The sequence below is a fragment of the Megalops cyprinoides genome, chromosome 12, assembly GCF_013368585.1.
Source record: "Megalops cyprinoides isolate fMegCyp1 chromosome 12, fMegCyp1.pri, whole genome shotgun sequence".
Classification (NCBI taxonomy): Eukaryota; Metazoa; Chordata; class Actinopteri; order Elopiformes; family Megalopidae; genus Megalops; species Megalops cyprinoides.
In genome coordinates, this window is record NC_050594.1 from 9,917,320 (window position 1) to 9,931,766 (window position 14,447).

Below are 14,447 nucleotides of genomic sequence, written 5' to 3' on the forward strand. Positions count from 1 at the left end.
GGTAATCTCTATCCCTCAGGTCCTTCAATGAGCATATAAAAACTGGGGAATGTGTTTGCGTTCACATTTTTTCACAAGAATTTGTAAATGAGCTATTGTAAGGGGTACAGACTTGGGAGAGCTAGACTGGTATGGTAGGTCTGAACTACCACAGGCACTGTATGTCCAAATAAACCTTTTCTGCGTTAACTTTCTAATATTTTCTGACTGTTATCCAAAATAAATGACCTCGTTAAATGATGATTATAAATAATTACGAATAATTGTAAGGTAAACTACTGATAATATTCCACAGAACAGCTGGATGTGCAAGATTCCCTTTAAGCATTCCTTGAAGTAAGTCAACAGTGCGAGAGTCCAAGAGAAGTCAGACGTACGAACCAGACCCACATCCTAAAACACAGCTGTAAGTGACTCACAAAGTGGTCTTTCTCCTCAGGTAAATAAAGTTGGCTATTTTCTGGCAATCGGAGGGAAAATATAAATGGCGGGGCCGGTAATCCGCTTCTAAATTTATCATGGGCAGACACACCAGATAGGGGAGGAATTGTTGAAATGGGGCGATTCATAATGGGAGGGACGGTTATATTTGGACAGGATTTCTGAGTCACAGCTCCATTCCAGTTTGTGTTTGTGGGCAGCTGAAGGGGATGCTGGGATGCGGAAGAGATGGATTCTGGGGAAATTCAGTACTACAAGAACATTAAAGAGCACACCATCAGCAACTGTTTCCCTCTGAAGAAAACAAAAAGAACCAAATTTAAAAAAACCAACTGGTTGCTTTTCTACTTTTCCAAGCATACTGTAAATACCACAGTTTATATGAGGAAAAACTATAAAGACTCGGGTATTTTGAGCGGCTTTGCCAAGAAGTAACTCACCCTTCTCGCTCTCATCACACAGTAAGTAACCCTTGCGATAGTGTTTGTGTCTAATTACAGCACACGCACCAGAAGTCTGGGATCAAACGACTGTTTGGACAGTGTGCCTCGACGATGTTCCCCAACATTCCACACCATGAGACAATTTTTATATGAGGTTTACAAAAAGTAAGTCATAGTTTTCTCCATGCTGAACGATTAGCCAGCTTGGTGGACTTTCTGATGTGTCCGATTTCTTTTTATATGCACACACATTAGGGCTACTCCATGTAAAGTAGGACAGCACTTCACATAATAACTACAATAATTTAATTTCATTAGATCAAAGAGACATGCTTTACATACTTCTGATAATAACAATAAAGAGATGAGAGTTTTTCACTTCTCGGCAACCTTTTTGTTATGTAATTAAGATATTCATGCAAAGTGCAACATTTGGAAAGGAGATGCTCAAGGTAAAATGAAATCAGCTGTGAGGCTCCTAAGTAGCTCAGTGGTCAAGGCATTCAGTTTATACACAAGCTGAGGTCTACAGCCCGGGTTCGATCACAGACACATCATCAGCCAATAACAGCCGGGAGCCCACACGGCAGAAAAAACTGCGCTCAGTCTTTCAGGGGGTAGGGGTGAGTAGGTCAGCCATGGGTTTGCCCCTCTTATTGCGGACTAGCGACCCTTGCTGGTCAATGAGGCTCCCACGGTCTGCCTATATAAGTGTGTATGACGTGCCTTCCTCCAGCTTGTGACTGTTCAAGAATACCTTGGGGACTGTGGTGTGAACAGAAGCAGTACTTAGCATCACCTGTTTCCGAGAACAGCACATGCGTGTCTGCAAACTGCTGGGTTACCAGAGGGGGTTGTGGGGTGATGAGTGGCGTCTCTGTGATACCTGAACTGAGCAAAATTGTTAGGAAAGGAGAAAAAACAGCGGGCATTCCAGATTTCTACAAAAAATAAAAACAGCTAGATGGGTGCTCCTCACTTCATCTCTCACTCTGAAGTCAGATTCCAGATTACCCTTTCCCATGCCCCCTACAAACTGACTGGACAGTGAGGCCTCACAAACCCTGTAATGGCTGGAGCTACCATATGCCATCAATCACCGACCAGTACGGTTCAATCAAAAGGTGTTTGTCTCCACAGAAGATAGCTATGATGGGTTATCAATGAATCACCGATTACACATAAGAGCAACACCCATTTTCAAAATTCAAAAAGCTTCACTCTGCCTTTGTTAGCCACGTCCTACTCTCACTCTCCTCTCTACACAACGCCGATCACTCGCCCCAGGCCATCCCCAGGCCCGCTTCTCATCTCGGGCATCTCGAGGTCAAACTCTTTGACCGAGGCTTTTTGTGCAGAACCAATAAACCGCTCCCTATTAGAGATAGCAGGGCTCTATTGGGGAGAGAGATGAGTTTTCAGCAGGTCTGTAATTTAACGGGCTCTGGGCTTCCTTGGCAAATACAAGCTGCTCTATTAAATTACAAGTTTACGCCTTCCATCAAAAAGCACTGGGTAGACTGCACGCGCGGACAATAGGCTCCTTCTGAGTAGAGGTAACAGGGACAGAACGCTTCCACCATTAGCGGCGCATTAAAATTTTACAGACGACTTCCCGTACGTGATGAAAATACATATTAACAATAGCGTGCTTGAGAGGGGGAAAAAAAGAAGCAAAGACTCGTCATTCAAGGGCAGAGAAAAGTTCAAAAGTATTTTGCAAAAAAAAACACTAGTCCTTTTTCTACGCAGTATTTATAGGATTTCACATAAGGGAAATCGCACAAATGTGCTTTACAAAATGCGCTTATCTCAACACGTAATTGCTACTAAATTACAATAATTGTGCCAATTAAAGTAATCCTGAATGAGCCGAGTGTCATCTTAATGTTTCAGTACTTGGGAGAAGAGTCTTTCTAATTAGCCGAAATTGCTTTTCCACGTATTCATTTCAAATGTCACTAGTTAAAAGTTTTAACAGTTCGCAAAATCGCTTTCAAGCCCACGTTAAAGCAGATCACTGAGAACCAATTGTTGAGATGAATGTGGGAGCCGAGCATTCTGACAGAAGCCTTTGTTTGAACAGGAGCTTTGTGAATAGAAGAAGGGGAGGGGGGAAGAGTGGGGGGGGTCGATGTTAATTTTTCCTTCTGCCGAGAGGCTCGAGCGACAGCGTGCTGTCAGAGGGGCGAGAGGGGAGACGGAAATAGATCGGGATGGGCGGAGGGGGATGCCGTCGGAGTCGCCATGCGCGCCTGCGGTCCGCGGGCCGGATCGGCACGTTCTGTTCCCTCCCGAACGTGGCCCCCGAGACGGGACCCAAGCCCGCTCAGACTGCTGGTGCGCTCTGATTAATTAGAGGGAGTCCTGGGAGGGGCGGAGGACCGCGTATGGCACCCTGCCCGACGTCTCGTGCTTCAGGGCGGGTGGGGGATGGGGGTTCGGGGGGTTTGTCAGGAGGTGTGAAGGGTCCAGGTACGAGGTTTCGTCAGGCTCCTGGCACACACGGCCCACCAGATGTCTGACCGGAACCGGCTCAACGTGATGCACGTCCCGCTCAGGGGCGGATTTCAGCTCCATAAATAAACTTCCCGGCAGAGGTGCTCAAACTCACACACAACACGACCGTTTTCCACTCACACCTCCTGTTCCTGGACGCGAACTTGCATGCAACATGATCATTTGTTTGTGCTAATGAGAAAAGGATATTGCCATATCTAATTTTGTGAATATTTTGGTAATACATGGTCCTTATGAACAAATTAAGAACGCAAATTAATGGGGAGCGTAATCAGGATCTTTGGTGTAATAAATTGGGACAGGCCTTACATCAGTTAACTGAACACTGTTCAGGACAAATACATTGAAGAAACATCTTTTATCTTCAGTCTGCACCAACACACTTCCAACAGCACATTTCAAACTTCAAAGAGTTTCAAGAGACGACTCCCAAAACATTTTAAATGCGTTCAATTCAACAGCTCAATCAAACACAATCAGAGAGCTCAGTTAGACTAGAGATTATCACATACTGTTTTTTGGTGTTAACTAAAATAGTTTATTTTCTTTTTTTTGAAATACGAACGTTTGTGATATTCCTGTTACCTCAGGAACGCAACCCTACATAATTTGTAACTGTTGCTTTACATACATTTTGTCGATCACCTGTTTGATCTGTAGGTTGTGTATTTGGTTTCTATTCTTTTTCTTGGTCAACTGCATTTTATTCTAGCCTTTTGTGTGTGTGTGTATGTGAATACAAGAAAAGAACAGAGACCAGCACACACACACACACACACACACACACAGCACCCTCCAGCATCAGGGCTAGCACGTCCCCTCACCCTTGGGCACAACCCAGCCTCCATTCCACTCACACAAAGCCACTCTCCTCTTAACTAGTAATGTGGGCACCAGGAACTCCAAATGAGAGTGTGTGTAAAAGATCAAACTAACTAGGTTGCGCGCTGGCTCCAAACCCGTAGGTGCAGTTTGTAGTTTTCTCAGCAGACAAAGCGAAACAAACCCATTGGCTGCAGTGCATTTCTGCCAATGCGGCGTGCGGCTGCAGCGCACACTGTGATCTTTGTCTCCCCACTCCCCATACCCAGCCCCCCCCCCAAGACCCCCCCAAGACCCCCCCCAAGCCCCCCCCCACCTTCCCCGCTTTCATACCAGGATTACTTGGCGACAGCATTTCGCCGTTAATCATAAAAGGCTGACGTTATTAGCAGATTATGCACATTCTGTGGCAGATTAAGGAGCCGGCCCCTCTGGGTACTGTGTAATCTGTACACCGCCGCGCTATGGTCTGTCACTGTCACCAGCCGAATTAGGCCTGCAAGCTGCTCTGCCGTCACGTGACAGGAATCTCACCGGGAGAGCCGGCCGTCCTAAAAGCGAAACGATCACCTGTGCTGCCAGGTGTCGCGAGGCACGAAAGACAACCAATTTCATTTCACTCTGATGTAACAAACAGAAAGATGGATTAGAATGGAGGTTCAAATCAATTCTGTCCTCATGCGTGTGAAAACGTCATTGACTATAACGGAATGCGACTTCGCTTTTAAAGCCCAGCGATAATTGGTCACTGGTGTGGAGCTCCTGTCATGCTCACAAACACGTGGCGACCCCTCGCTGACACTCACCAATGGCGTTCTCTATCTGGAGGCAGGTTTTGCCCTCTGACTAATGTGGAAAACTAACAGGCCAAGAAAGGGCCGATTCCCTTCACTGAAACTGGGGTCAACACAGCTGACCCGGCGTCCCTCTGTGCCCCGACCCCCCCCCCCCCCCGCCCCCGGCCAGTCATGGGACCATAGAGATAATGTATGCATTGTTACACTGCAGTTGCCATGGTCATGCTCATCATGTACAGGTCCCGAGTTAGAACTATGACCGTGTTGTGAAGCAGACGTGACCTTATGGGGAGGCTGGCTGATTGCAGTGCTTTGATTTGTGTTAAATTTGGGGCGGCAGTGTAGCATAGCGGTAAGGAGCACGGCTCATAACCGAAAGGTTGTTGGCTCAATTCCCCACTGGGGCACTGCTGGTGCACCCTTGGGCCAGGTACTTAACCTAGAACTGCTTCAGTAAATATCCAGCTGTATCAGTAGATAATGTGTAAAACCATACTCTATGTAAGTTGCTCTGGGTAAGAGAGGCTGCTAAATGCTAAATGCCAATAATGTAATGTAATGTTAGGCCGAGCAAATTGGCGGTGGTGTGGCTGACTTTGACTGAGCATCGCTGGCATCTCTGTGACGGTGTGTGAGTGTTCGTCAGCGAGGAGTCTGGGGTTTCGACGGCTGGGGGAGGCAGGCGGTCTGACTCAGCACTCTATAAAAAGAGCGACCGCAGGACACATGATTCAGAGCCTCTCACTGCCTCGGAAAAGTGCTGTATCTGGCAGCGTTGCCACGGTACTACCATCCTCTGAATGTGACCTGAGCCCTCCTGTCTCACCTGCACGTCACCTGAGCTAACGGCTGCATCCCGAGGAGAACACCTTCACTGGGGGCCCAGCGGAAGGAGCAAATCACCACCTGCCCTTCTAAGGGATTTGAACTGACAACCCCCTGATTCAGCCGTACACAGTATTGGTTGCACTGCAGTGCTCCAGGAGATGGACATGCTACAGCATTTCCAGAGAGTGCATCTTTTAAAGGCCAGCTCTTCCATGCTAACAATCACTGTCTTAATACTTTAATCTACTTTGATCTATAGGCCCACCACTGATTATCGTATAACCTAATCTAATTTTAACCAATCATCCCATTTTCTGTTCATTTACTATAAATGTTCTCTTAAAAATAATTCCAACTCTGAATTTGATTTTGTTAATGGCAAAGCCACATAATGTAAATGACAGTCTATAAAGTACACACAGTCTTTGCCACTCTGGGTGACTAAAAATGTGATCAGGATGTATGGAGAGATGATCTACTGCCACCTACTGGACATTATGATTTTTGCATTTTTTAAATAGTTACACATCGGTGGGTATGAAATAGGACACGGTGGAAAAATAAATTCCCTTTGTAATTTGTACTTGTTACCTAACAATCCGTGTTCACAGTTTAGTAATTTGTTATTTCAGTGTATCAATTCATACCCTGAATTTATGAATCTGGACCAATGATTTAGTGATTCGTACCCTGAAATTAACAGGAATTCTAGGTTAGGCAGACTCAGTATAAATTAGTTGGCAACTGTATTGTTGACTACAGAAGTTGCCTGTGCTAATCACATGCGAACAATGTATTTGGTTTTCATGCCAACTTTTTATGCCAAAATTTTTTTAAATCTTCTGTGCTCCAATCTCTTCATAAACACATCCACTATGCAACACCTGGGTTTGGATTGATAAATAGACGGAACAATGTACTAAACTGAGGGGATAGACTGGGTATGTACAAGCTTGGGAGTGGGTGACAATATGACAACATTTTACAAAAACACAGTCTGTGCTAACAGCTCCAGGCAGAAGTTGCTGTAAATTCTGGGACAATTTCTGTTGTGTAGTTTAAAATAGGAAGGGTCAGAATTGTGGTTGGGGAATCTGGTCCTAGATTAGCGTTTACGGGGAATTTCTCTTGACAACAACAGCGTTACCCAGAATTCCTGTTAATTTGAGGGTACAAATTACTAAATCATGGGTACGGACTGGCAAACTGAGGGTATAATGTGTGAATTACTAGAGGGAATTTTTACTTTTAACCACATCCTCTAAAAGGCTCTGTAGGATGGTATCTTCGATACCAAGAAAGAAAACTGAACTTGGTAGAGACAAACTACAGTGGCTACCCTAGCAATCTGGTACAGTGACATTGACTACATAACATCAAAGATCTACATTTCAACTGAGTATGGTGATACTCACCAACAACCATCCTATACTGTGGTTGTGTACAGTGATATTGACCATGCACACAACTGCACACAGCTGTGGACCCACCTTTCGTAGATGCTCTTAAGCGTGGCCTGGTCGGACACGCCCTCTGTCTCCTCCAGGAACAGGATGAGCCAGGAGGTCCTGTAGGGCCACTCTTCCGTCAGGTTGATCCACGATGCCAGGCGGTCCCAGTTAAAGATCACCTGATTGGCCCTCAGCAGGCGACCTGCAAGAGAGGGAATCATCCGTCACCTGACATCTGAGCTAAGGGACACCTGTGTCACCTGCTGTCACTTTTCTATCAAATGTATTAGTCTCTGTATAACTGCTGAACAATGAACCTTTGACTGCTGCATGTGGTCTGTCTACAGAGATCATTTATCACCAGGAATATTATGTGCTCCCTGCTCCTTCCTGTCCAGGCCTGAGATCCTGTAATAAACCTCTGGGCTCAGTGATGCAGGGACATAGCTATAAAAGTGAACTACAGGGTGTGACATCTTTGTCCTACATAAGTATCATTAGTATTGCTGTTGACAGCTGTCTGAATACATAGTGAAACAGGCTGCTTTTGCTACATCGGCCCAGCCTCAGATGTCCCTGTCATCTGTACCCTGACTGTCTTTCTGGGTGGTCTTGGAAGGACTGCTGCCATGGTTACCTGTGACAGACACGATGTTGAGAAGCCTCCTCATGGTCTGGGGGCTAATGTCGCTGAACCAGTCCTCAGTGACCAGCAGTTTGGTGAGGTCAAAGGACATCTGCCGGGTAATGGTCCTCTGCATCTGTCTCCTGCGGTAGGTGTCCTGGGGGGGGTCAGAGAGGGGCCGCTTCAGGGGGGGAGCTGCGCACCGTCACCTCAGGTCATTTACTCTTTTAATGGACACCCAGTGTAAGATGCCTGCATTTCACCTATTGACATTCTACCTGCTGAATGTACACTCTGACAAACCCAGGAGCGTTGGGCTTGGCTGGCCAGTTATGAATATACTTGAGGTTGAAGACAGGACAGCCCCATCCAGCACAGAACTGGAACAGATACACACCTTTCACACCAATGGGTGATTTTCATCATTTATCAGAATTTTCACGATGTATAATCAGAAATTTCACTATTTATTAGAAATGAACTTGAGTTCCATTATAATCATTGGTGTCCTCCACATCATAGCACCCCCACAACCACTGTTGCCATGCAACTTTGAATTTCTGTCTGATCACAATATACCCTACCAGTGTAGGAATCAGAGCAGGCCAACTGACCACAGCCAAAAGTTAGGCTGCATCCCAGTCCATATTTTAGCTCACTTGCCCTAAGCACATCCCCTCAAAATGGAGTCATTTGGTCTACAAAAGGAACTTTCACTTGCCCTGAGTTGTTCCCTATGAGTGAGTGTGTGTGCATGCAGTGCAAATGCAGTGATATCCCAGGATCCCGTTTCGTCTGATATCACAGGGTGTGCATCTATGCATACCTCTTTTCAAAAATTTTTCAATTTCTTTCAACCACAGAGTTCCATTCAGCCACAGTGACACTGAAAAAAAACCCTGTTGTAAATAACATTCACCACAGATGGTGTTAAATTTTACTGTATAAATGGGTTTCTCACACATAGTCACAAAATGCTGGTAACACTTGGCCAAATCATTGCAGTTAGTTTTAATTGGAAGTAAACTGGAATTATCTGGTCTTATCCAAAGCACTTTACAAAAATGTTTGCACCTCATTCAACTATTTTGAATCACCATGATATTTATCTGACTGTGTTTGTCAACAGTGAGAAAAATAAAATGTTTTTGACAATCACTAGCCTCTTTTGCAATAAAGCCGGATTTACAAGTGACTGCCATTCAGTATCATGTAGTTAGCCTGCTGATTTCAATTCAACACAATGTAACATTTAAACTGTTACAACTGGCAGGTTAACGGGAGCAGGACTCTTGCATTAAAGTAATGTTTTGTACTGTGCACCGTCACTAAGGTTTTTATCTTTGTATCTGCAGCTATTTCCAGCAGACTGACTAGAAGTGCCTGTAAATAATGGGAGAACTCAGTGCGGGCGATGACACAAATGTAACTTTAAAACCCATTTTCAGATTTGTTTTTCACCATTACTAGCGTCGCGATTCTGAAGCGATTTCCAGATGTCACCACTTCTGCCACTTTCACAGCTTTGTGTCAAGTGGCTTATATTTTTCGGAGACACTCTTGTTTCATCATGAGTCTTGTTAGAATGTTGACAGTGAGGTGTGTGTCATGTGCGCTCATAAATAATACTCTTTAAGTACCGCCTCAAGTATGTGAGGTATGGACTCATTCACTCACTTCCCTGGCTCACTTGTGGACTGGGACATAGTCCTCACATCAGAGCCTCCTAGGCCAGGAAGCAGGGAAGGGCTGTGGAGCTGAATATCTGTTCAGTACGTAGAGTATCTGTGATTACATCACACAGATTATTTGTGTCACAGACACCCTCACCCAGTGTGACATGCATGGTTTACAATTCACATAGATACAGAAGCCAATCAAGTTACACTGCTTTTCTCAATGTGAACAGCAGTGCCAGACATCTCTAGTTTGAACCTGCAACCTTTTGCTTTCCAGGCCAGTCCCCTGACTATTATCCCAAACAGCTGCTCCTGTACCCTGTCAGGTGAGGAACATTACATGCGGAGATAGTTATCTGGTCACTGGAACGACTGGTGTGATTCTCCCCAGTTAATTGTTTCTGTGCCACTGAGGACATGACCTCAGCTGACCTCAAGCCTGGTCTCGAGAATAACCCTGTGACCAGAGACATGTCACGAACACATGGCGTCATCCTCCCGAGCCATGTGACCTCTCACGTGGGGTAACCTCTATAAGTCTGGCCCCCCCCAGTATCCCTTACCAAATGAGGACGTACTCCACCCGATCTCCTCCCACCTCCACCAGCCATCCATATAAAACCACTTCTTTTATGTGCTCCCAATTAAAAACTGGACGACCTCGGCGGCAGACCAGCGGGTGTGCGTGTATGTTTGCTGGGTGTGTGCGTGTGTGCATGCGTGTGCGGCGCGGGGGGGGTGGTTTATGAGCAGACACAAAGTTGCTCTGTGTTACAGCAAGCTGTCCTAGGATCAGAGGAAACTGCATCCTGCCAGGGACCGAAACAGTACAGTAACAGAGCTTAGCGGCTAACGAGGAACCGTTCAAGACGGCACGTATAGCACAGTATGGAGCTGGGTCACATGACCTGCACTACATTTAATCAACGGATTAAAGGCAAACAGGCCTACACGCCTGCCATGTTAAACTGGAGGTATTAAAAGCCTGACATAAACACAACAGGGGAAAAGGCGCGGCTCCAAGCACGGATTTAAGAAACACGAGACATTAAGCTCGCTTTGAAGCTTCGGTGCCTGGCCTGTGATTCGCTGTTAGATCAAGCATATGGCTGCCAATAAATGAACACAGACTGAGTATAGAGAACGTCTGATCCTCACAAGGGGAGTCTTGGACCACAACGCCACACTGCTCTCCCTCATCCATCTCTGACTGTTTGGAGCAGAAATCTCTTTGCGCTCGTTTACAGGGCCTGAGTTCAACTATATCTATGGTGGTTCGCCTATTAAAATTAGAGTTGCTGCCCACACTGATAAATGCACATGCCATTTTTTTTTATTCTGTGTGTATTCTGTCCTGTTTCTGATTCAGCTATTCAATACCAATGACCTGACAATGGAATTCTCTAATGGAACAAAGGATTTGTTCCACACACAAACAAACAGTTGTTGGCGGCTTAAAATCTAATGTCCCCATAGTCCTCATCCATTGAGAATCTTGTCCTTTTCTTTCCCTCAATTCTTGTAAATACAGAAATGCATTCTGGGCATTTCCGCGGAGCTCTAATTTAGGAGGCAGGACAAGCAAGAGCCGGGTCTCTTTTATAACCAGCGGAGTTCTATTAAGCCGGATAAATCGAGGACTGCGAGAGACGCCACAAATACGAGAAACGGGGGCCAAGAAAAGCCAAGGGAAAACAAAGAGAGTTTACCGAAAAGCAGGCGCCAAGTAACACGTAAATAAATCACGGCGCAAACAAACAGCGCTCGGCGGAGAGACTGCGGCGGCACTTAGCCTCCCGCGCGCATCTCCAGCGGCGGCGTTTTGTCACGGGGACCCACTGCTGCTACACCCTGTCATTAGCCAATGGCACCCTGGCAGGAAGGATAAACAGGCATTAAATCAATTACAGACGCTTCTCGGCGGCACAGAGCTGCTCTCTTCCACCAGCCGCCACCTCCTCCTCTGCGCTTTTCTTTTTTCCGCCCGTTCCGCTCCGTCGCCGCCTCCGGCCACTGCGTCAGCTATAACTGTGGCGACTCTCGCGTTCTGTGCCTGTGCTGGAGCCACTCAGATCAGCTGACTTTGGACATGTCTGGTTGGCCTGGTCTGCAAGGCTGCCTATGGATTCCTACACTGGTAGGTTGGATATTGCCAAATGATGTCACAGAAATCCAAAGTTGCATGGCAACGGTAGTTGGGGGGGGGGGGGGGGGGGGGGGGGGTTGTTAAGGTGTAGAGGACACAACAGACTATAATGCAATGCAAGTTCATTTAATAGCGAAAATCACCTTTGGTGTGAAAGGTATGTTTGTGTACAGTGCATCTGAGACCCTATCATAAAAACCAAGAAGATCCCAATCCCTCCCCTCTCCCTTGCCCCTCCACCAGCTTCTTCAATGGGGGGGTCCAGGGCTGGGAGAGGGCAGCTGGGGGAAGGACTTACCCTTCGGTTGAGCGCTGTCTTGCTGCCAAGCTTGCCCTGCTCCCCGAGGCTGTTTTGAGACAGCTTCCTATCCATGTCCTCATGCCAGCCTGCCAAGAGACAAACATCCAGAATCATCCATTTCTGTCACCCAGGCAGTGGTGGGATCAGACCTTTTACTCCAACCACCCACCATACCACCATAACAGTAACCATACTGGTTACATTTTGTGGTGTTCTCTCCACATTTTGTGATTTTGGATAAAAGCATCTGCCAAATGAATAAATGTAAATGTAATGAGGAGCATAGCCCCGCTTCAGACTCTGTCCATGATTAAACAGAACAGGAGTGGTCCCACCAGCATTGTGAATATCTCTGGTTCAACAGAGGGAGGCCCTTACGGTCTGCGTTGAGATAGCATTGGGAATGTGTCTCTGGTTAAATGGAGGGAGGCACTGTACGGTCTGCGTTGAGATAGCGTTGTGAATGTGTCTCTGTTTAAGGGGGGGGGGGGCTGTACCGTCTGTGTTGGACAGGTCTCCGTTGGCGGGCGCGGCCATGCACAGCCTCTTGGTGGTGCTGAGGCCCCGGCTGTTGAGGAAGACGGGCAGGTGCACGATGTTGCGCATGTAGTCGTGGCCGTTGATGTTGGAGTCGCGCAGCACGCTGTTGAGGTTCTGGTTTATGGCCTTGATGATGATGTGGGGGTCGCTGGCGAAGATGGAGATGAAGGGCCCCTTGGAGAACAGCACCCTCACCTGGAGCACCAAATCAATCAATACATTAATCCATCAGTTTATTAATCCATCCATCAATCAATCAGTCAATCCATACCAATCAATCCACGCAACTTGTATCTGGTATTCAGTAGCTTGAATCATCTTCAACATGAAGATCATGCAATGGAATTACTCTGTCTTGCTGACTGCCGTGTCTTATGTTGTAGGAGCATCATATCGGGCAGTGTAGCATAATGGTTAAGGAGCAGCACGTAACTGAAAGGTTGCCAATTCGATTCCCTCACTGGGGCACTGCTGTTGTACCCTGGGGCAAGGTACTTTACCCACAATTGCCTCAGTAAATAGCCAGCTCTATGAATGGATAATATGTGAAAATTGTAGTCTGTGTAAGTCGTTCTGGATAAGAGCGTCTGCTTTATCACAATCATATAATGCAATGCAATCAAAGCATGAAAAAACAGGAGTCAGTGGTGCCCTGCAAAGCTGAAACTGTCTCAGGCCTGACAACATGTCAGGTGGCAGAGTTGTTCTAAACTGAGATACCCCATACAAGCAATCAAAATCAGTGTGTGAATCACCTGCTCAATCAGCAAGGTCTAGGCTCCAGTGGGCATTTATTTTTGTGATCATTTGTTTGTCAAAACATTTTTCACAAAAACTCGCAGGTGGTTGGGGGGGGGGGGGGGGGGAGTAAAAAACAGGGGGGGGGGGGGGGGGCAGAGGGGTAAAAGAGGACATAGACAAACACGAGGAACTCTGAACACAAACAAAGTGACAAAGTGACAGAGCTCAACAATGCAGAAAGCATTTCTGATTACATAAGGGACAAGTGGGTTATAACGCAGCTCGTCCCCAACAATAGAGGCAGTCCGTGCACACTTATCTCAGTTAAGCACACTGGTGTCCCCAGATGTATGTAATGCTGGCTGAGCGAGCCAGGCTTGGCACACGGCTGGGGAGAGAATAAGCTGAACTTCCATCACTAAATCCTCACATTCTCCCTCATCAAAATCACCCAAAATGCATTGCATATTAGCAAGAGTACATGCAGTACCTCGCAAAAGTATTCAGACCCTTCACCCTTGACCAATGATGCACTGAAGTTTCATTCTGCGTGGTATTTTATTTACAACACTGAAACTAAAAATTTATCGTTTTAATATGACATTGGTGTTATGTTAGAAAACAGTGAGAAAAATAAAAAACAAAACCAAAATATGGTGTTTATATAAGTGTTCACTTATATTAGTCAAAGGCAATGAATGCTTTTGCTAGGCACTTCCCCTCATTACATTACTGGCATTTTTTATCCAGAGAGACTTACAGTTTTTTGCAGCAATGTTATACATTTACAGAGCTGGTTAAGAACCTTGCCCAAGGGTACAGCTGCAGTGCCCCAGTGGGGAATCGAACTGGCAACCTTTCAGTTACAAGTCGTGCTCCTTAACCACTATGCTACACTCCTGTCCTTTACCTGCTGGGGATGTACCACATGATGACATCATGCCCTAAAAACCCCACATTGCCACTTGCTCTCTGGCTCCCCACACACGAAGCAGCGGCAGCCACGGAAACGAACAGCACAGGATCAGATTGCGAAACTTTTTTTCTGGGACGAAAACAACGGAACGCACGTAAACTAATCACGAAGGCCATTCTCAGCCACCGCGGGGAGAC

At 46.2% G+C, this 14,447-nt stretch overlaps 1 protein-coding gene across 3 annotated transcripts in view; it reads right to left on the reverse strand.

The window, feature by feature from the left end:
- LOC118786535 (kinase D-interacting substrate of 220 kDa B-like) overlaps positions 1 to 14,447 on the reverse strand; it is a 52,760-nt gene that overhangs the window by 19,228 nt on the left and 19,085 nt on the right. For all 3 annotated transcript variants that reach the window (XM_036541635.1, XM_036541634.1, XM_036541633.1), the window contains exons 19-22: positions 12,551 to 12,788; positions 12,051 to 12,139; positions 7,940 to 8,084; positions 7,342 to 7,504 (exon numbers count right to left, since the gene is read on the reverse strand). In XM_036541635.1, the coding sequence (XP_036397528.1) occupies positions 7,342 to 7,504; positions 7,940 to 8,084; positions 12,051 to 12,139; positions 12,551 to 12,788 (635 nt within the window). The remainder of the gene's footprint in view (positions 1 to 7,341; positions 7,505 to 7,939; positions 8,085 to 12,050; positions 12,140 to 12,550; positions 12,789 to 14,447) is intronic.